The sequence below is a fragment of the Carcharodon carcharias genome, chromosome 1 (assembly GCF_017639515.1).
Source record: "Carcharodon carcharias isolate sCarCar2 chromosome 1, sCarCar2.pri, whole genome shotgun sequence".
In the NCBI taxonomy this organism is placed as follows: Eukaryota; Metazoa; Chordata; class Chondrichthyes; order Lamniformes; family Lamnidae; genus Carcharodon; species Carcharodon carcharias.
Window position 1 is genome coordinate 151,776,058 of NC_054467.1, and position 21,709 is coordinate 151,797,766.

General features: G+C 40.4%; 2 protein-coding genes across 8 annotated transcripts in view; one reads left to right on the forward strand and one right to left on the reverse strand.

Annotated features, from left to right (window-relative positions):
- Positions 1-13,526, forward strand: part of fip1l1a (FIP1 like 1a (S. cerevisiae)) — a 107,469-nt gene extending 93,943 nt beyond the window's left edge. For 4 of the 5 annotated variants that reach the window (XM_041200647.1, XM_041200656.1, XM_041200676.1 and 1 more), the window contains exons 15-16: positions 11,296-11,451; positions 13,126-13,526. In XM_041200647.1, coding sequence (XP_041056581.1) covers positions 11,296-11,451; positions 13,126-13,273 — 304 coding nt within the window. In that variant the 3' untranslated portion in view covers positions 13,274-13,526. The remainder of the gene's footprint in view (positions 1-11,295; positions 11,452-13,125) is intronic. The other variant, XM_041200666.1, reaches the window with a different exon arrangement.
- Positions 13,527-13,739: 213 nt separating this feature from the next.
- Positions 13,740-21,709, reverse strand: part of lnx1 (ligand of numb-protein X 1) — a 277,592-nt gene continuing 269,622 nt past the window's right edge. For all 3 annotated transcript variants that reach the window (XM_041200613.1, XM_041200624.1, XM_041200633.1), the window contains one exon: positions 13,740-14,725. In XM_041200613.1, the coding sequence (XP_041056547.1) occupies positions 14,590-14,725 (136 nt within the window). In that variant the 3' untranslated portion in view covers positions 13,740-14,589. The remainder of the gene's footprint in view (positions 14,726-21,709) is intronic.

The following is a 21,709-nucleotide window of genomic DNA, read 5'->3' on the forward strand; positions in this document are numbered from 1 at the left end:
CTTGTTGAACAAAAATCTATCTGTCCCAGTTTTATAAAATTAGATTAACTCCTGTTTTACAGGTTTGAAGGGTAGGAAGCTAGAAAATGTAGGCTTGATGTTGCATGCTGCGAGAATTGCTGATCTTGTAAAAAAATTGGAATCAGGTATAGAGCCTGATTCTGGGCAAATTGGCAGTCAGTGAATGCAGCTGGGACTGACACTGATGAGAGACAAACAAAGAAAAGTGTGTCCCTGTAGGTGAGGTGGCATCTAGTCTGTTAAGTGCCTCTGTCAACTGAGGTGGGGGGGGTGCTCTAGAGAAAGAAATTACCTCTAAACTGGAGACGGAAGTTAGGGGTTGACAAACCCAAATGCTGTTTGTTCATATTTAATCTGTAACATTCATGAAGTAACAAAGTATTTAAAATGAACTAGAACATCTTTTGTGTAAAAGTTTAACATTTTCTGTGACTCACTGCACACCACAGACCCTTCTAAAAATGCCTGCATCCGTGAATGCACGGGTGTAGTGACAACATTTGGATGGAGTGTGTACAGTTTAAAAATTGCTGCCAAGAAGCAATGGAAGTGTGACTGGGGGAGGTGTAGTGGTCATAACTGAGATGTACGCTTTGCATAACCTCATCCCAGATGCATGGCATTATTGTGACTAATTCATAGCACTGAGCTGCAAATGGTCTGTTTGCAAGCTGTGAAGACTACAAACTTAGTTGTTTTTTTGGAGCGATTAATTCAGAGCCCACATTGAGCTGCTGTCAGAACAGATGCATTCATCCAGGATATTTCAAACATTCCCAGGAATTTTGACTTCACTTTGACCTATTAAGATTTTGGACTTTGTTGCTTTGGGCATGCATCCTGCTCATTTCACATTGTTGGATTTTTGAGATTGTAGCAGGGTAGAATGGGGTATAGGGAGAGAGGTGGGTGGGAAAGTAGTTTTGAACTTAAAGTAGAAGGCTTCATATAGGCATTGATGTCTTATTTTTGAGGCACTGTAAGCTTCAAAATTTGCTACACTCTTTTTAACATTACAGTGTTTAGTCTTTTTGCTACCATGTAGTCCCTGCTCATGTCGCTCCTAGTGCTTTCAGTTAATGGATTACCACATAAACAGCCGCGATTCCCCCTTCAACGAGCAATTCTTTCAAAATTATGTCACACAATCCAGGAATCATCAGGGAGAGGATCAGCTTTGCACATATAATAATTTGTATGATTTTCATGAAGGCTTGATGCACAAGGCAAACTTCATATTGCACAGTTTACAACAAAAATTAGTCTCCCAACTGTGACTTTCTGTAACGCTCAACACTGATAACTGAAATGCTGATTTGCAGCAAATGAAGAGGCACTGACTAGTAGATAACTATCTTCGCAGTACCAGAGAAGAGCCATATTAGATTTGAAACGTTAACTCTGTTTCTCTCTCCATAGATACTGCAAGACCTGCTGAGTTTTTCCAGCGCTTTGTTTTTATTTCAGAACTCCAGCATCTGCAGTATTTTGCTTTCACCTTCACAGTATCTTGATTTTCTAGCAGGGAGCACCAGTGAGCACTTTCTACTTTAAGTATTTCACGAAATATCACATTTATCATTTTTTTAAAAAATGCCTGTAGCCTACTATGCGTTCAGTATAATTGATTCTAAGATGATGGTGAAAAACTTTCTAGTTACTTAAATTTTTTCACCACATTATTTTAATATATTAGTTGATTGGCAGTATAATCGCTGCTGCTCATCAGCAACAACAACTTATATATGCTTTTAACATAATGAAGCATCCCAAGGCACTTCACAGAAGCATTGTCAAACAAGTATGATACTGAATCACTTTGAGATATTAGGGTAGATGACCAAGTGCTTGGTCAAAGAGAGGTTTTAAGGAGTGTCTTAAAGGAGACAAGTAAGGTAGCAAGGCAGAGAGGTGTCGGGAGGGTTTTCCAGAGCTTGGGGCCTAGGCATCTGAAGACATGACCATCAATGGTGGTGCGATTAAAATTGTGGAGGTACAAGAGGCCAGAAATCAAGGAGCAGATATCTTGGAGGGTTGTGGGGTTGGAGGAGATTAGAAATAGGAAGAGGGATTTGGAGAGATTGAAAAACAAGGATGAGAATTTTAAAATCAAGACATTGGTTGATCGGGATCCAGCATAGGCCAGCGAGCACAGGATTGATAGAGGAACAGGACGTGCTGCGAGTTAAGACATGGGCAGCGGAGCTTTGGATGACCTCAAGTTTAAGGAGGGTAGAATTTGGGAGGCCAGCCAGGAATACATTGAAATAGAAGTAATGAAGGCATGAATGAGGATTTCAGCAGCTAATTAGCTGAGGCATGGGTATCACATCATCGCAGCATTGCAATCTGACCAAAGACTCTTGTTTTATTGTACCATATCTGATCTGCTTCTGCTGTAGCCTTCTTGCTATAAATGGTCATTCCATGGTCTTAAAATTTGGTACGACTTTTTTTTATATTCATTCACGGGATGTGGGCTTCGGTGGCTGGGCCAGCATTTATTGCCCATCCCTAGTTGCCCTTAAGAAGGCGGTAGTGAGCTGCCTTCTTGAACCACAGCAGTCCATGTGGTGTAGGCACACCCACAGTGCTGTTAGAGAGGGAATTCCAGGATTTTGACCTGCAACAGTGAGGGAACAGTGTTATAGTTCCAAGTTAGGATCCTGTGTGGCTTGGAGGGGGAATTGCAGTTGATGACGTTCCCATGTGTGCTGTTAGGAAGGGAGTTTGAGGATTTTGACCTAGTGACAGTGAAGGAACGGTGCTATATTTCCAAGTGAGGATGGTGAGTGACTTGGAGGGGAACTTTCAGGTGGTGGTGTTCCCATTTATCTGTTGCCCTTGTCCTTCTAGGTGGCAGTGGCCATGGGTTTGGAAGATGCTGTCTAAGCAGCCTTGGTGCATTCCTGCAGTGCGTCTTGTAGATGGTACACACTGCTACTACCGTGAGTTGGTGATGGAAGGAATGAATGTTTGTGGATGTGGTGCTAATCAAGTAGACTGCTTTGTCTTGGATGGTGTTCAACTTCTTCAGTGTTGTGGGAGCTGCACTCATCCAGACAAGTGGGGAGTATTCCATCACATTCCTGACTTGTGGCTTGTAGATGGTGGACAGGCTTTGAGGAGTCAGGAGGAGAGTTACTTGACACACGATTCCTAGCCTCTGACCTGCTCTTGTAGCCACAGTATTTATATGGCTAGTTCAGTTCAGTTTCCGGTCAATGGTAACCCCCAGGATGTTGATAGTAGGGTATTCAGTGATGGTAATGCCATTGAACATCAAGGGGCAATGGTTGGATTCTCTCTTATTGGAGATGGTCATTGCCTGACACTTATGTGGCACGTATGTTACTTGCCACTTGTCAGCCCAAGCCTGGATATTGTCCAGGTCTTGCTGCATTTGGACATGGACAGCTTCGGTATCTGAAGAGTAGTGAATGTTGCTGAACATTGTGCAATCATCAGCGAACATCCCCATTTCAGACCCTATGATGGAAGAAAAGTCATTGATGAAGCAGCTGAAGATGGTTGGGCCTAGGACACTACCCTGAGGAACTCCTGCAGTGATGTCCTGAAGCTGAGATGACTGACCTCCAACAACCACAGCCATCTTCCTTTGGGCTAGGTATGATTTCAACCAGTGGAGAGTTTTCCCCGATTCCCATTGACTCCCGTTTTACTAGGGCTCCTTGATGCCACATTTGTTCATATGCTGCCTTGATGTCAAGGGCAGTCACTCTCACCTCACCTTGGGAGTTCAGCTCTTTTGTCCATGTTTGAACCAAGGCTGTAATGAGGTCAGGAGCCGGGTGACCCAGGCGGATCCCAAACTGTGCATCACTGAGCAAGTTATTGCTAAGCAAGTGCCACTTGATAGCACTGTTGATGACCACTTCCATTACTTTACTGATGATGGAGAGTAGACTGACCGGGCGGTAATTGGCCAGGTTGGATTTATCCTGTGTTTTGTGCGCAGGACATACCTGGGCAATTTTCCACGTAGCTGGGTAAATGCCAGTGTTGTAGCTGTACTGGAACAGCTTGGCTAGGGGCACGGCAAGTTCTGGAGCACAAGTCTTCAGTAATATTGCCGGAATATTGTCAGGGCCCATAGCCTTTACAGTATTCAATGATTTCAGCTGCTTCTTGATATCATTTGGAGTGAAATCGAATTGGCTGAAGACTGTCATCTGTGATACTGGGGACCTCCGGAGGGGGCAGAGATGGATCTTACACTCGGCACTTCTGGCTGAAGATTGTTGTGACTGCTTCGCCTTACCTTTTGCACTGCCGTGCTGAGCTCCTCCATCATTGAGGATGGGGATATTTGTGGAACCTCCTCCTCCAATGAGTTGTTTAATTGTCTACCACCATTCACAACTGGATCTGGCATGACTGCATAGCTTAGATCTGATCCGTTGGTTGTGGGATCGCTTAGCTCTGCCTATCACTTGTTGCTTATGCTGTTTGGCACACAAGTAGTTCTATTTTATAGCTTCTGGTTGACGCCTCATTTTTAGGTATGCCTGGTGCTGCTCCTTCATTGAATCAGGGTTCATCCCCTGGCTTGATGATAATGGTAGAGTGGAGGATATGCTGGGCCATGAGGTTACAGATTGTGTACAAGCACAATTCTGCTGCTGCTGATGGCCCACAGCGCCTCATGGATGCCCGGTCTTGAGTTGCTAGATCTGTTCGAAATCTACCCCATTTAGCACGGTGGTAGTGCCACACAACATGGAGGGTATCCTCAATGTGAAGGCGGGACGTCGTCTCCACAAGGTCACTCCTACCGATACTGTCATGGACAGATGCATCTAGGGCAGGTTGGTGAGGATGAGGTAAAATATGTTTTTCCCTCTTGTTGGTTCCCTCACCATCTGCCGCAGACCCAGTCTAGCAGCTATGTCATTTAGGGCTCGGTGAGTAGTGGTGCTACCAAGCTACTGTTGGTGTTGGACATTGAAGTCCCCAATTCTGTGCCTTTGTCACCCTCAGTGCTTCCTGTAAGTGGTGTTCAACATGGAGAAGCACTGATTCATCTGAGGGAGGGCGATAGGTGGCAGTCAGCAGGAGGTTTCCTTGCCCACGATTGACCTGATGCCATAAGACTTCCTCCCGACTGTATATCACTGTGCTGCCACCTCTACTGGTGGGACTGGACATATCCAGGGATGGTGATGGTGGAGTCTAGGACGTTATCTGTCAGGTATGACTCCGTGAGGATGACAATATCAGGCTGTTGTTTGACTAGCCTGTGAGACAGCTCTCCCAATTTTGTGATTGCCATTGTCATTTCTGGTGCCTAGATCAATGCTGGTTGGTCTGTCCAGTTTCATTCCTTTTTTGTGTCTTTGTAGCGATTTGTCACAACTGAGTGGCTTGCGGCCTAACATTGCTGTGAGTCTGGAATCACATGTACGCCAGACCAGGTACGGACGACAGATTTCCTTCCCCAAAGGGATATCGTGAACCAGATGGGTTTTACAAAAATCGACAATGGTTTCATGGTCATCATTGGACTTTTAATTCCAGATTTTTATATTGAATTCAAACTCCAGCATCTGTTGTGGCGGGATTCGAACCTGGGTCCCCAGGGCATTACCCTGAGCCTCTGGATTACTAGTTCAGTGACAATACCATTACGCCATTGCTACAAAATAATTTCAAAATAATAATTCCAGAGTATCACATTTGCAAAAGTATCCAAGAGGTAGTGGCCCTTGGTTTCATAGTTTCTGATTTGCTCAAATATAGATGGGTAGTGTGACAACGTTTGATCGAGAAGAAGTATAGTAAGGAAAATTTGTAATTTCTTTAAAAGATCTCTGGAACCTGATTGTTTTTAAGAATGTTTGAAAAGGACTTTTAAGAGTTTACATCAATTGTAAAGGGATCAATTGTAATTTTCTTGGATAATAAAAAAAATGCTGGTCTGTGTGACCTCATGACCCTTGACCTGGAAGTAATACCAACAGAAAGTTGAGATACAAATGCTGTGTGGCCAGACCCAAGGGAGAGATACAAGCAGAGGAGTTGCAGACGCAAAGGAAGAGCAACCCATTAAATTCTTGAGGAGGAGAAGAAGCAAATCACTCGGGAAGAAGTCGGTTTTTCTGTTTGCCTCCAAGAGCTTCGGTCCCCTTTTCTGCCAATGTGCGAGGTGGCTAAAAAAAATGCCTGACACCTAGAAAGCTGTGTGAATAAACTGGAGACACTGGGTGTTTTCCCAGAAGTGGCCAAACTGAGAACTGTTGGCCTGTTGAAAAGGAACTCAGGAAAGCTACACCATCAAGAAGAACTGTCGGTGACCCAAGGGAGAGAGGATTTGTAGAAGTGTGCCTTGCTGTTAACAGCTCGTACCTATGAAACTTAGGGGATGAAAGCTATTATCAGATGAGACTCCTGACCTACCCTATGTGAATAAGGAACAGCATATTAATGAACTGTTTAGCTACGTGATGCTATACATGCTGAAGAGGAATGCTTGTGGTTGTGTAAAACATATCTTTGTTGTATCAACTATTTAATGTGAAATTTACCTTTTTATTTGAAGTTTCATTCGCCTGTTAATTCATGTTTAATTCATGTCGGTTCTGATTAGTGTTAAGGTAGAAGTTACAAAACATGAAATCTTGTTGGTAATTTCTTCTTTGGAGATCATTTGGTAAATTTGGTTCTTTTGGTTTAATAGTTTCCCCAATGAGGTTTATAGTAGTAGTAGTAGCCATAAAGCCACCAACACAATCACAACAATCTGCATTTATATAACACTTAGTAAAACATTTCCAACATTTCACAGGAGTGGCTATCGGACATAATTTGATACTGAGCAACACAAGGAGATTTTAAGGCAGGTCACAAAAACTTCATTTTAAGGAGTATCTTAAAGAAGGAGAAAGGATTAGAGAGCCATGTAGGTTGAGGAAGGGAATTCCAGAATTTAAGGCCTTAGCAGATGAAGGCATGGCTGCCAACAGTGGAAGAAAGAAAAACAGGGAGGTAGGAGGCCAGGAGGTGGAGTGCAGAGATCTGAGGGTTAAAAAACAATTGGAGTTAACAGATGTAGAGTTGAGGTCATGGAAGGATTTGAAAATGAGGATGAGCATTTAAACATTAGGCATTGCCAGTTTGGAAACCAGTGTTGGTCAGTAAACACAGGAATGATGGGTGAACAACACTTGAATTTGGAAACTGGCAGCAAAGTTTTTTGTGATTCGAGCTTACAGAGGGTGCAAGCTAGGAGGCCGGTGAGGGGAACATTGGAATAGTTGAAGTAGAGGTTACAAAGGTATGGATTGAGAATTTCAGCAGCAGATGAGCTGCATTAGGGGGGAGCACAGGCAATGCTACAGAAGTGAATGTAGGCAGTCTTGATGATGGAAAGGATATGGGGTTGCCTTAGGGTAAAAAAGGTGCCAAGGTTGCGAACAGCTCTGAAGAAGAGTCATACGGACATGATGTTAACTCTATTTCTCTCTCCACAGATGCTGCCAGAGCTGCTGAGTTTTTCCAGCATTTTCCGCTTTTATTGATAACAGCCTGGTTTATCTCAAACAGTGACCACGGAGAGGGATAGAGTTAGTGGCTAGGGAACGGAGTTTGTGGCAGGAATTGAAGACAATTATTAGTCTTCCCAGTATTTAGTTGGTGGAAATTTCTGCTCATTGGATAAGTAGCGTGACAAATCAGAGGTAGTGGAGCAGTCGAGAGTGGCAGTGGTGAAGAAGGGCTGGGTGTTGCTGCATTAATGTGTATCCTGATGTGTTTTCAGATGTTGTTTCGGAGGAGCAGTATGTAGATAAGAAATGGGGGACCAAAGATGGATCACTGGGGCACTCCAGAACTAACGGTGCAAAAGTGGGAAGAATAACTTGTACAAATATGTTTAGTTAAATTGCTCAATCTTTTTAAAACTACTTTCAGCCATTTTAGCCCCACCCACTCCACCCAGTGCAGGTGGAATCTTTATAGTTGTGCCTAGCCAATTAACACTTTGTATAATGTAAGCCTTTAAATAAAAATTAAGTTGAAGTATCAAGTTAAAAATTTTGTCACTGAAAGGAAAACTGATCTGGAATGGGCTGTTTCTGACATGGCTTTGATGCTGAGCTCTGACACTGACTAGTATGGATCACCCAGTCCAAACCATGGAGTGGCAACTTGTTCAAGGTACAGGTGACTAAATACTTGGCTATGAGCAAAATCCTCAATGACAGCTTTAGCAAGAACTGCAAAACCATTGTGGGAAGCAAGAAAAATCTTCTTGAAATGCATGTGAATAACTAGAAAAGGTCTCTGGAAGGATGAGAGAAGGTTAAGCAAAAGTAAGAAAACTTGTGTTTTAAATAGGTGGGAGATGGGCTGAAAACATGTTTGAATGATATAGGCAAGATTGAAGTTTTGGCAAGGGCAGAACAAAGTTATTTGCCTCTTAAGCAATTTCGATAGCATGGATAAGTAATAAAATATATCCATCTTTCTATAATTTGTATAATATATTTGCCCAATGACAGTCATGTGGTATTTATTTCATTAGATTTTCAAATTACAACGATCTGCAAACTTCTGTCTGTTTTAGACTATAGAACAGTGGTAAGGATCAGAACCTGCACTGTGCCCTGAACTACCACATTGTCCGACTGGAACTGGGAATCTTGTAGTCATAGAAGGAGTGCTCGGCAAAGTCTCCCATTGCTTAGTCACGTTTAAGTCTTTAGTACACGTCCAGGTTACCATGGAAAATGACAATATGGTATTTATCAAATTGCTTGGACCTTTCTGCAACTGGTGGCAGTATGTTGTATTGAGTACGACAATCCAAAATTAAATTATTTAAAATTTATCAGATTTTAACTTTTGAATAGGAGAAGCCTGTCTTTTAATTGGTGTGGTTGGTGGGGAAACGGGAGAAGGCCCTTGTACTTTGAGTGAAAGAGGGTGTTGCCTGATGCCAGCCAACTGTACAAAATATCATTTTGTAGAGTAAAAAAGGGTTCTCAAAACTTTAAGAGACTACCCTTACTTTCTGGGAAAAATACGTGTTTCCAATTGCTACTCATCCGAGGCAAGAAGAAAAAAAACTCCTCTTTGCTTCTCTCTGCTCATTTTTACTTATGTTCACTTCAGCTCCTCCTTACTCCATTTTTACCTTTCTCTCTCCCTTTCTTTCATCTATATGCCTTTGTATCTGTGACGTGTATGACTGATAGAGCCAAGCCCAGAAACAAACCCACCAGAGATCCCCTAACCTATGCAGAAGGTGTGCAAAGATGAGCAGGTTTTTGAATATCTCAGCCAGGCGTCAAAAAATGGCTTGTTCAAATTAGTGAAAGTAATCCAGTCACATAGCGTTTTTGACCAGAATCCTTATCATTGCCACTTGCTGCAAGCAGATACATACAGAAAAATATCTGGGCTTTGTGGTTCACAATGTTTTATTTTCCCTTCCTTCATTATGGCTATTAAACCTATAATGATAATAGTGTTGAGATATATTTGATCGTGATCTGTTTGCTTTTTAATAACCTTAAACTATTGTAACTTGATCTTCTGTTCTGAGATTTGTATCTTCCTGTGAATTATTTCAATATTTTCTTCTGCTTGCTGTTTATGCCACACTGATGAATTTTTATTTCCTCCAGAGAAAGTTGAAATGTCATTCTCTTGCCAGTATTAAGATGCTGCACAATCAGTAAACTATTGCTTTCCTGTCAGCACTAATGGTCTAATGTCTAATAAATGTATTAATGACTAAATATTACTAAAAGCATTTGTCATAGGAAATATATATAGTTTGATTTTGCTAATTGAGGAAATGCCTTTTCAGCAAGTGTTGGAATGCTGTTGACTGCTTCTCTTGGCTAACTTATAGCTTTGGCAGCTTTTTTTTTGTGAATGCTCAAAGCCGCATGTTATTTCTAAGCAAGCCGACTCCTACAAATCATCTTTCTGCAGTATTCAAAATATTGAGCATTCTTGATGTCTGAAACATGTTTTACTTCTATGAATCATAGCCACGCTACCATTTCTGGAATTGCAGAATTTTGACCAGGGTTGACCATCTGGACCCGAGAGACTACATGTTTCGTGGCTCTTTTAAAATAGTCTCCTTTTTTAAAAATGTGTTTGCCATCTCTTAAATGTCTTTTAAAAATAACAGGTCTCCCATTTAAGACTACATTGAAGAGAAATTTCTTCTGTCAGAGGGTTGTTCATCTGTGAAATTCTCTTCCCCAGAGAGCAATGGAGCAGGAGTCATTGAATATACTCAAGGCAGAGTTAGTTAGATTTTTGATTGACAAGGGAGTCGGGGATTATAGTGGACAGGCAGGAAATTGGAGTTGAGGCCACAATTAGATTAGCTATGATCATATTGAATGATGGAGCAAGCTCGATGGGCCAAATAGCCTACTCCTGCTTCTCATGATCTTATGCCCCTATCTGAAATCGAGGATTTAACAGCAGTTACTCTTTGCATGCAAGTTTGTTGTTGTGTTCATTTGTACCAATACAATGCTGCTAGGCAGGTTGCATAAATGTGCTTGATTTTGCTTTTCTATCTGCTTCAGCATTGTGGCATTCAAAAATACTTTAATCACCAAATTGCCTTGCCTTGAATCGATAAAAGGGACTTTTGAACCTATTTTTGGGTCACTTCAGTGAACACCCTACTTTTTTTTAAGAAAGGCATAATGTGTAGCCCAACAGTTTTGCTTCTTTAACAAAAATTGTGATGTTTAAAATGGGTCTGACTTGGCAACTGAATCTAAGCTGTTGATTTTAATAGGCCTGTCTAGTATGGTATGACTGTTAGGGTGGAACTTTGGAGTATTGTCTAATAGTGCAACACCAACTGTGACTGCTTACTTTGTTTTTTCCTATTAATTCTACTAATAATTGTTTTATCTTGCTCCCTGAAGAATAACTGAATCCATCTGAAAGGTTTTGATCGCTTCAGCCTGTCAAAAGCCTGAAATTGTGGATTCAGGCCTTTGGCTGATGGCCATTCTTGTCTTTTGAGCAGATGTTAATGAATGCAAGTAAATGAACTATCTCAGTCCAATAAAAGTACAGCTTAACCAGCTGTGGAACGAGCAGTGAATAAGTTTGATAGAAATTGGAAATTACTGCAAAGGATAGCATTTGTACAGTGCTGTGAAAAGGAGGTACACCTATTATATATTTAAAAAGAAGAACCTTGTCTTCCATGTCATGTACGAAAGTTGTAAGTATTTGAAGATGTAAAACTTTGTTTTTCTCTGCCCACAGTGAAGAAGGTCGGTATAGGCACAGAGACTACTCATCCGATAAAGGCTATGATCGTGATTACCATCATCGGGACAAAGTTAGCAGGGAAAAAGAAGATCGGCACAAAGAACGCCGACACCGGGACAAAGAAGAAGGGAGACACAAATCTTCTAGAAGGTAACAAAATTTAGCCACCAACTTGCTTCTTCCGGTGGACCTATATATATTTTTAATATTCTTTAAAATGCAGCTGCATAGTACTCCCATCCTGCAGCTGAGAATTCTGCTGCATCTGGGGATGAACAGACAAGAAAGGCACTAAAATATTTGCAGCCAAATATGATAAAATACTGATTAAAATCATGGTTTACCTTATTTTTATGCTGATCGAGGTGAGGGATGTTGGTGACATGGAACAAAATCCTTCCCACTTGATGGATTCCTGGGTTACAATACAGCCAGATGCAGTGTTAAGGTGCCCCTATTCTGAACCAACCGCAGTAGAGCAGTCTACTATAAAAGTATGCCTTTATTTTTCCACTTCTCACCACAACCATTCTGTTATCTTTGAGTGAAATTGCCAGTTTTTCAAAATTAACTTTATATGGCAGGTGCATTTTGACTAGGAACTAGATTGCCCATACTCAACTCAAAAAGGACTCTATCAGCCAAAAGAGGTTCCTTTCATCCCATTATCAGAGTTGGATTTGAATCCAGACTCCAACGTTAAAAGGCCACAGCCTAACCCACTGTACTGATTAATTCCTTTATAAAAGAAGAAATGGCAAAGGAAAGCACTGTGGTAAGAGCTTCCATGTACTGTGTATGTGAAAATTACAGGCAGTACACCAGTGAGCAGAAAGACCTGGGTAAATATGTGCATAGATCAATGAAAGTGGCAGGACAGGTGGAGAGAGCAGTTAATAAAGCATATAGTATCCTGGGCTTTATTAATATGTGCACAGAGTACAAGAGCAAGGAGGCTATGCTGAATTTTGTAAGACACTTGTTAGACCTCAGCTGGAGTATTGTGAATAGTTCTGTGTGCCACATTATAGGAAGAATATGAACACATTGGAGACAGTGCAGAAAAGGTTTACAAGAACAGTTCCAGGGATGAGAACTTCAATTACGAAGATAGATTGGAGAGGTTGGGACTGTTCTCCTTGGAGAGAAGAAGTCTAAGAGGAGATTTGATAGAGATGTTCAAAATCATGACTGGGCTGGACATAGTAGATAGGGAGAAGCTGTTCCTGCTTGTAAAAGGATCAAGAACGAGAGGGCACAGATTTAAAGTGATTTGCAAAAGAAGCTAATGTGACGTGAGAGAAAACCTATTCACACAACAAGTGGTTCGGGTCTGGAATGCACTGCCTGGAAGTGTGGTGGAGGCAGGTTCAATCAAAGCATTCAAGAGGGCATTAATGATTGTTTCTATTCAAATTATGTGCTGGGGTACGGGGAAAAGGCAGGACAACGGCACTAGGTCATAATGTTCATTTAGAGAGCCGGTGCAGACACGATGGACTGAATGACCTCCTCCTGTGCCGTTAAAATTCTGTGATTGTGTGATTTTCCAATTGCTTGCAGTCGGTGGGCGGTGGGCTGCTGACTTTCGGCTTCAGTTTGGAAATTGCATTTCAGTCAGCAATTACTGAGTTCAAACCATGCTCCAGAAAGTCCCAGCTCTGAATTGTTTTGTTGTCAAGTCGATTAACAATCTGAAATTTGTGGAGTTGAATTGGCATCCTGTCATCTCATAGAAAGTGTGATCTGTGTAAAAGGCATGATTTGAGCTATAAATACCTGCTGCAGTAGATCACAGTGACAGTAATAATTTATGTCCCATAGCAGCAGCAGACGGCGCCATGACAGTGAAGAGGTGGATGGCCACAAACGACACAAACACAAGAAATCTAAGCGAAGCAAGGAAGATAAAGAAACCAATGAGGAAGTTTCCCAGGAACCAGAACCCAGTGAAGCTGCTAGCAGTAATTAGATCTCTGGATCCTTACCTATTGGCTTATATTGCTGATAAAGGGAAGGAAAATGTTGGAAATGCTTGAAAATCATTCAGGTGATGGTAACCTACTAAACTGAATTTCTGCAGAAATCAGAAATTCAGAATTATTTCAAAAGACTGTTGGAAGTATGTGGTGCTTTTAAGCATCTATTATGTTATTAAAACATAATTACAATGTTTGTATTAGTTTATTGAAGATTAATAAAATTTGTTTTTTTTTGTTTAAAAATGGATGTTTTACTTTTAACAATTGTTTATTAGCGATTTAGCATTCCTGAAGATTCTATGCAGGATACATCAATTTTACTCTGCCATTTGCTAGGCAAGTTTGTTGCTTGTCCATGTTGCACTCTTATTTCCTCCTGACATCCTGGTGGGTTTGTGTCCAGCTATAAAAGTAATGATACATTTTGTTCCACAGGTTTCTGCACCACTTCTAGAATTACTATAATTGATATTTTTATTTAATGCATGCCGACTAAGAGAATATGAAGATATTTCACTTGGTATTGAGGGCAACACTTCAGTATACATCTGAAATCTCCCTGGCTTAATGCATTTAGAGGTACAAATCATGTAACAAATTTTACCTATACTGTAAAATATTGGCAGTAAGAATCATTAGTAAATAAGTACAAGTAAATATCATAACGTATTTCCTGAATGTACAACAAACTGATATGGCCACTATATTTGCAATTTATTTAGAGCAGGGAAAAATACCATGTCAAGGATACTTGAAGAATATTTACCATGAAATTTTCCAGTTTCACAATTAACCAACTAGAAGATTCTTTATTTAAGAGGCCCGTAAGATTTACTGTAGCCATAAGCCATTCTTGCACAAGTTATTTTTGTAAAATAAAAAACTTGCTCCTCATTGTTCATTGACACCTAGTTCTACTGGAAGTTTATGCCAAGACATTTTGTTAAACAACAGTTGCTGAGAATCCATTCACCAGCAAAACTTAAGTTTATTGTAATCTGAAATGCACTAGTGAGCATGTCAGTCCCATCCAGCAGTTTAAAGTTGCACATTCTGAGGTGCATTGATGCATTTTTGAGTTTTATAATCATTTTTTGAAATATCCAACTCCTTTGAGTTCTTAATAATGCAGACATTTTCTTCAGAAAATATATCATTTAAAAATCAAAGGAACTCCACAGAACTCTTTTCAAGCTAAGTTTTATAACTTAGGAATTACACTGCCATTTCAATATCATTGCCTTGATCCTGAGTCAGTAGCCTTGACTTGTTTCTTTTCGTGACAATAAAGTTGCTGTAATCTAGTCTAGAGTCGGCTACCAGGCCAGGATGCCACAGTGAGCGTAACTTTTCCCCTTGCTTCCTTGAGCATCTTCACCAGACAGGGATGACTAATCCCTGAGGTACTCCTTCCATTGACAGCCAAAATCATATCTCCACACCTGCAATAACAAAACAGCATAGGTTTACACAATGGTTCTTAGTTGAATGAAATTTAATATTAACCAACTTTACTCAGTCATAAAACAGCAATTTAGTTGTGATGGTCTTCTGTTGGCAACCAATGTTTCCAGTTCTGATATGGAGGTATATTTTGTAGGCTATCAAATGAGGTGGTTCTACCACAAAGTAAACATGTAAAGAAGGTACTCAGTAGAGTGCATATCTCCAATGTTGTGTTAACTCATTGTACAATTGTGCAGTTCTTCCTGGAGACTTTTCCCTGCCTAGCTGATGCTCTAACTACAAAGCTGAAAAAATAAATCCTTTGTTAAGAGCTTTCCACCTCACTGAAGAGGCTTCAGGTCAATCCGTATCCAACAAGCTGCTCTGAAAACTCTGCTCACATTTTGACAGCTGTGACAAATTCCACCACAGCAGCTGAGACGATCCACAACATTCTAAAACAATCAGCATTGAAGTAAAACAATCCACAACATCCTTGCCCTATCTTCCAATGTTAACGTAACCTTTAAAAAGTTCCAGTATCCAGATTTGCGTCTTGCCAACAATTAATCAGTCCTTCCTTGGGCTATACCCTATCTACAAACCGAGTGTTGTTGAAATCCATCCATAGATTTTGAGACATATTGTTTACAGACTAACAAACGGGCAAAAACTTTACCTCTGCCCACCTTCCGTGGCAGAGGTAACAAAGCAGTGTTGAGATTCTGTCAATGGATCTACATGCTACTCTGTAAATGTTGTCTTACAGTTTAGCAGTTTGTCTCCTAATTATTCTTTTTTAAAAAAAACGAGAATACATTGAATTTCTACAGTAAATATTCAGGTTATTTGGGTCTAAACATAGTTATAGTTTCTGTGATGTGAAGCAACACTTGTGTACAGTTTGAATGTTGCCAAAATGGTGGTGTAAATGATGATTAAAACTACACCTGACATCAGGCATTGCAACTGCTGACGAGCACTTTTCAGTAGGAATGAAACTTGTAAACTGGGTGCTGTTAAGCACAGTTATGAGTTTAATTGGGATTTCCCTGGGTTAGATTAATTACCTAATTTTTAAATACAATTTTAATATTTCCTTCCATTAAAGGCAAGTGTCCCACGTTTTTCAGGGATATGCCCCAAGTTTAAGATTGTGAAAAGGATTAGCTTTGTGAATTTCAGTTTATTGTAACAAAGTGAAAATATTGTAGAGTTTAAAATTGAGTTAAATGGTAAATTAGATAGAACTTTTCCTTCCAGATGGCCACTGTGAAATAAATTAGAAGATAATCCAATTGAGGCAGACTGATAAACACTCTTCCAGTTCTAAAACTTTTGTTAACAGAAGTATAGTTGATCAACAAGTGAGGTGAAATTATAAGCAACCTTTTTTTCTTAAACTTGATACGGACTTGTAGTTTTGTAAAATAATTAACCAGAGTAATTTATTCAACTATAAAGTTGTACTTTTATTTACATATAGAATTATTTTTGCTACATTCTTTTGTAGGATTAATTAAATATTCTACATTTTGTTTGTTTTGAAGCTCTGGTATGTTTTTAGAAACAATTTTATTAGAAACTGTGCCTATTTTTATACACCACACCTAATTTATTTTTCTTTTCCTTGCGCTAAAGTCAATAAAGCAGAAAATCAAATGGGGTGTTTATTTGGTGAGTGATTCGCTATTGCCCATTTTACACCATCATCCAAAGTCTAATTAACCAAAGAAAGCATGGGTTCCAGCCCCACCCCATGACTTGCCAGGGTAATCTAGACTGATACTTCAGCACTGCTCAATTTGTCTTGGGTATCATCTTTAAGCTAAGATGTTAAACCAAGGCTATTTATTCAGGTGGACATAAGATCCCATTGGAAGAGAAAAGAATTTCTCCTGGTGTCATTATCAATATTCAGCCGTCTCCCAGAATTACCAAATACAGATTATCTGATCTCAATACCTGTCTCATTGCTATTTGTGGGGCCTTGCTGTGTGTAAATTGACTCCTATGTTTGCCTACATAACTTCAAATGTAATAAATTGGCTTTGAAACACTTGGAACGTCCTGCAAATGTGAAAGGTGTTAATTTATTTATTTTTGTCTGGCAGAACTCAACATTATCCAACCAAGAGGACTATCAGGTGATATCTCCACTTTCGCTTTTTCCTCATCTAAAATCTAAAACTGCATTACACCAGATCTGTGCAGAAAACTCAACTGGAACACAAGAATTAGGAATAGGAAATTCTGCTCCTCAAGCCTGTAACACCATTTGATAGGATCATGGCTGACCTGATTGTGATCTTAACTCCACATTCCTGTCAGCAACCACCCCCCCCACCAAGCCCCCATAACCCTAGACTCTCTTGTCAATCAAAAATGTGTCTAACTTTGGCTTGAATATATTCAATGTTCACAATGGAGAAAAACGATGTCGGTGTAGAGATCAGGGAAGGGGACTGTGATATACTTGAACCAATTAGCAGTGGAGTTGGTATAAGCAGTTTTAGTGGGCTTAAAAGTGGATAAATCCCCAGGCCCAGATGAATGTATCCCAGGCTGCTTTGTGAGGCAAGGGAGGAGATTTCAGGGGCTCTGGCACTAGTTTTCAAATCCTCTCTGGCCACAGGAGAGGTGCAGAGGACTGGAGGACAGCAAATGTGGTAGCATTATTCAAGCAGGGTGGTAGGAATAAACCAGGTAAGTACAGGCCAGTGAGTCTAACATCAGTGGTAGGGAAGCTACTGGATAAAATTCTGAGGAACAGGATTAATTTCCACGGAGAGATGGGGATTAATCAGGGATAGCATAGCTTTGTCAGGAGGAGATTGTGCCTAACAAGCTTGATTGACTTTTTCAAGGAGGTGACTAGTTGTGTAGATGAGAGAAGTGCAGTTGATGTAGTCTACATGGACTTCAGTAAGGCTTTTGACAAGGTCCTACATGGGAGAATGGTCAAGAAGGTAAAAGCCCATGGGATCCAGTGCAATTTGGCAAATTGGATCCAAAATTGGCTTAGTGGCAAGAGGCAGAGGGTGATGGTCGAAAGTTGTTCTTGTGATTGGAAGCCTGTTATGAGTGGTGTGATGCAGGGATTGGTGCTGGGACCCTTGCTGTTTGTAGTGTAGATTAATGAATTAGATGTGAATATAGGAAGTATGATTAGTAAGTTCATAGATGACACAAAAATTGGTGGTGTTGTAAATGGTGAAGAGGAAAGCCTTAGATTACAGGACAATATAGATGGGCTGGTAAAAAGGGCAGAGCAGTGGCAAATGGAATTTAATCCCGAGAAGTGTGAGGTGATGCATTTTGTGAGGACTAACACGGCAAGGGAATACACGACAAATGGTAGAACCCTAGGAAGTAAAGAGGATCAAAGGGACCTTGGTGTGCATGTCCATAGATCCCTGAAGGCAGCAGCACAGGTAGATAAGGTGGTTAAGAATATGGGATACTTGCCTTTATTAGCCAAGACACAGAATATAAGAGCAGGGAGGTTATGTTGGAGCTGTATAAAACGCTAGTTGGGCCACAGCTGGAGTACTGCGTGCAGTCCTGGTTACCACACTATAGGAAAGATGTGATTGCACTGGAAAGGGTGCAGAGGAGATTCACCAAGATGTTGCCTGGGCTGGAGCGTTTCACCTATGAAGAGAGATTGGATAGGCTAGGGTTGTTTTCCCTAGAGCAGAAAAGGCTGAGGGAGGATCTGATAGAGGTATACAAAGTTATGAGGGGCATAGATAGGGTAGATGGGAAGAAACTTTTCCCCTTAGCGGAGGTGTCAATAACTAAGAGGCATAGATTTAAGGTAAGGGGCAGGAGGTTTAGAGTGGATTTGAGGAAAGATTTTTTCACTGAGAGTGGTTGGAATCTAGAACAAACTGCCTGAGGGGGTGGTAGAGGCATGAACCCTCACTACATTTAAGGAGTATTTACATGAGCACTTGAAACGTCATAGCATACATGGCAATGGGCCAAGTACTGGAAAATGTGATTAGAATGGATAGGTGCTTGATGGCTGGCACGGACACGATGGCCTGAAGGGCATGTTTCTGTGCTGTATACCTCTATGACCCACTGCTCTCTGGGGGAGAGAGTTCCACAGATTAACGACTCAGAAAAAATTCTCCTCATCTCAATCTTGAACTCGGGGGGGACAGTTTAAAAGTTAGGGGTCTCCCGTTTTAGACTCTCATAAGGGGAAACTTCCTCTCGGCATCCACCCTGACAAGTGCCTCAGAATCTTATACATTTCAATAATATTGCCTCTCGTTCTTCCCAATGAGTGTAAGCCCAACCTGTTCAACCTTTCCTTATAAGCTAACCCCTTCATCCTAGGAATCAGTCAAGCGAATCTTCTATGAACTGCTTCTAATGCAATTATTTCCTTTCTTTAGTAAGGAAACCATAACTGTACACAGTACTTCGGGTGCAGTCTCACTAAGGCCCTGCACAATTGTAGCAATGCTTCCCTACTTTAATAGTCAACCTATCCCTTACAATAAATCCCAAGATTCCATTTCCCTTCTTAATCACTTGCTGTACCTGCATACTAGCTTTTTGTGATTCATGTATCAGGTCACCCAGATCCCTCTGTACTGTAGAGTTCTGCAATCTCTCTCCTGCTTTTCTATTCTTCCTGCCAAAGTGGACAAGTTCACATTTTCCCACATTATACTCTGCCATATTTTTGCCTCACTTAACCTATCTGAATCCTTTTGTAGACTCTTTGTCCTCTTGACTTCCTTTCCTACCTATCTTTCTGTCATCACATTTAGCCGCTTTACATTAAATCCCTTCATCCAAGTCATTGATATGGACTGTAAGCAGTTAAGGCCTCAGCACTGATTCCTGTAGAACTCCACTGGTTACAGCTTGACAACCTGAAAATGACACATTTATCCCCAATCTCTTTAGTCCTGTTAGCTGACCAATCTTCTATCCACGCTACGATGTTACCTCCTGCACTGTGAGCTCTTATGTTGTGTACTGTCTTTAATGTAGCACCTAATCAAATGCCTTTCAGAAATCTAAGTACACCACATCTACGGGTTCCCCTCTATCCACCTTGCTTGATACTTCCTCAAAGAACTAGTTAAATTAGTCAAGCACAATTTCCCTTTCATAAAACCATGTTGAGTCTGCATGATTTTGTTTTTCTGAATGTCCTATTACCTCTTTAACAATGGATGATAGCATTTTCCCTATGAGTCGTTAGACTAACCGGCCTATAATTTCCAGCTTTCTCCTTAGAGGTGTCACATTTGCGATTTTCCAATCCGCTGGGATCTGTCCCAATCTACTATATACTCCATAGCTCTGTGTCTGCAACAGCTTGATTGATTATTCACCATAACTTTTAATCGTACTTGAGTTTCTCACAAATTCCTGACCCATCCATATCAAAGTAAATTACTGAGGAAACCAAGTTTTGAAACTTTAAAAGCTATTAATTGATTTAATATTAATGCTAAATATCTGCCAGAGTGCCAAAAGGGATTGTAGTCCAAGTTTATTTGTCTGGAAGCAGCAGGCAACCAAACTTCTTTGGGTTACAGCATACCATTTTACTTATTGAGAAATCATGGTAGAGAATAGTAAAGCTGTAACTACAATGAGGAAATCATAAATGGCTGTATGCTGGAGAAATTGCACCCTCAAAAAGGCACAATTAGCAAAATTAACATAAAATAGCATAAGACATTTAAAAGTTTCGGTGCATGTTAACCAATTTTAAATAATTCTATCCATGGCCTCATAACCAGTTGTTGCTTTGTATTTCTTCAGCCTTGGCCTTCTCTGTTTGGCAGCTTACCAATGTGGTATATAAATATAGGTAGGAAAAGGAAATATGTTCAACTGAGAGAACTTGAGGAGTTAGGATCCAAATTAAAAAGCAGAACCTCCAAAGTAATAATCTCTAGATTGTTACCTGAGTCATGCACCAATTGACATAGGGATAAGCAGGCTAGAAAATTAAATGCATGGTTGAAGGAGCGATGTGGGACTGAGGGGTTTTGCTTCCTGGGCCACTGGCACCACTGAGGAAAGAGAAAGTTGTTCCATTGAGGTGGGCTCCACTTTATCCAGGCAAAACCAGTTTCCTGGCGAATCAAAGAACTGGGGCTGTAGATAGGACTTTAAATTAAAATTGGAGTCTGGGGGAGGAGTTGGGAGGATTCAAGATGAGGTAAATTCAAAAACAGCAAGGGAAGTGTCAAGGCTTTGGAGCAGAATGGCATTTTGGGTAAAAATAAGGAGAGGGATAGTGAGAGGAACAAAGGTTAGAGGGCATTAGTAACCAGGATGACATCAGGGAAAATTTAACAAAAAGTTCAAAGCTAAAGGCACTATCTGATTTGGCTGTTCTACAGGAGACATGTTTGATGTTTACCTCAGTCGTTCTGCATTGTGTTTCTGGGATAAAAATATTTTTAAAAATTAACAGCTTGTTGTTCTATAGGTCATTATAGGAAATATAAGAACATTAATCTAGCTTCAGTTGTAGCACTCTTAATTTCCACAATTAATGATATGTTAGCTTGTCTTAGTAGTGCTTTTGCCTTTGAATCAGAAGGTTGAAAGTTCAATCCTCACTATAGACATAAACCTGTAATCTAGGCAAAACCTTCAGTGCAGTGCACCATTGCCAGAATGGCTTTGGACAACACTTTAAAACTGTCTCGGAAAGTAAAAGATTCCTTTACATTCTTGAACTATGAGCAAGTGCCCTGACCAATATTTATCACATCCAAAAAAATGTATTTGTACACATACCCATTTTGTTTGTGAGACCTTTCTGATTGTAAACTGCTGTGACATTTATCTACATAACAGCAGTGAATTCGCTAAAGTAATAATTAGCTATAAGCAAAAGTGCTAATGCTGAGGATGAAGTGAGGTCCTATATATGCAAGTTCATTCATTCATAAGTATGCAAGTAAAATACTTTTCTACCAAAGATATAT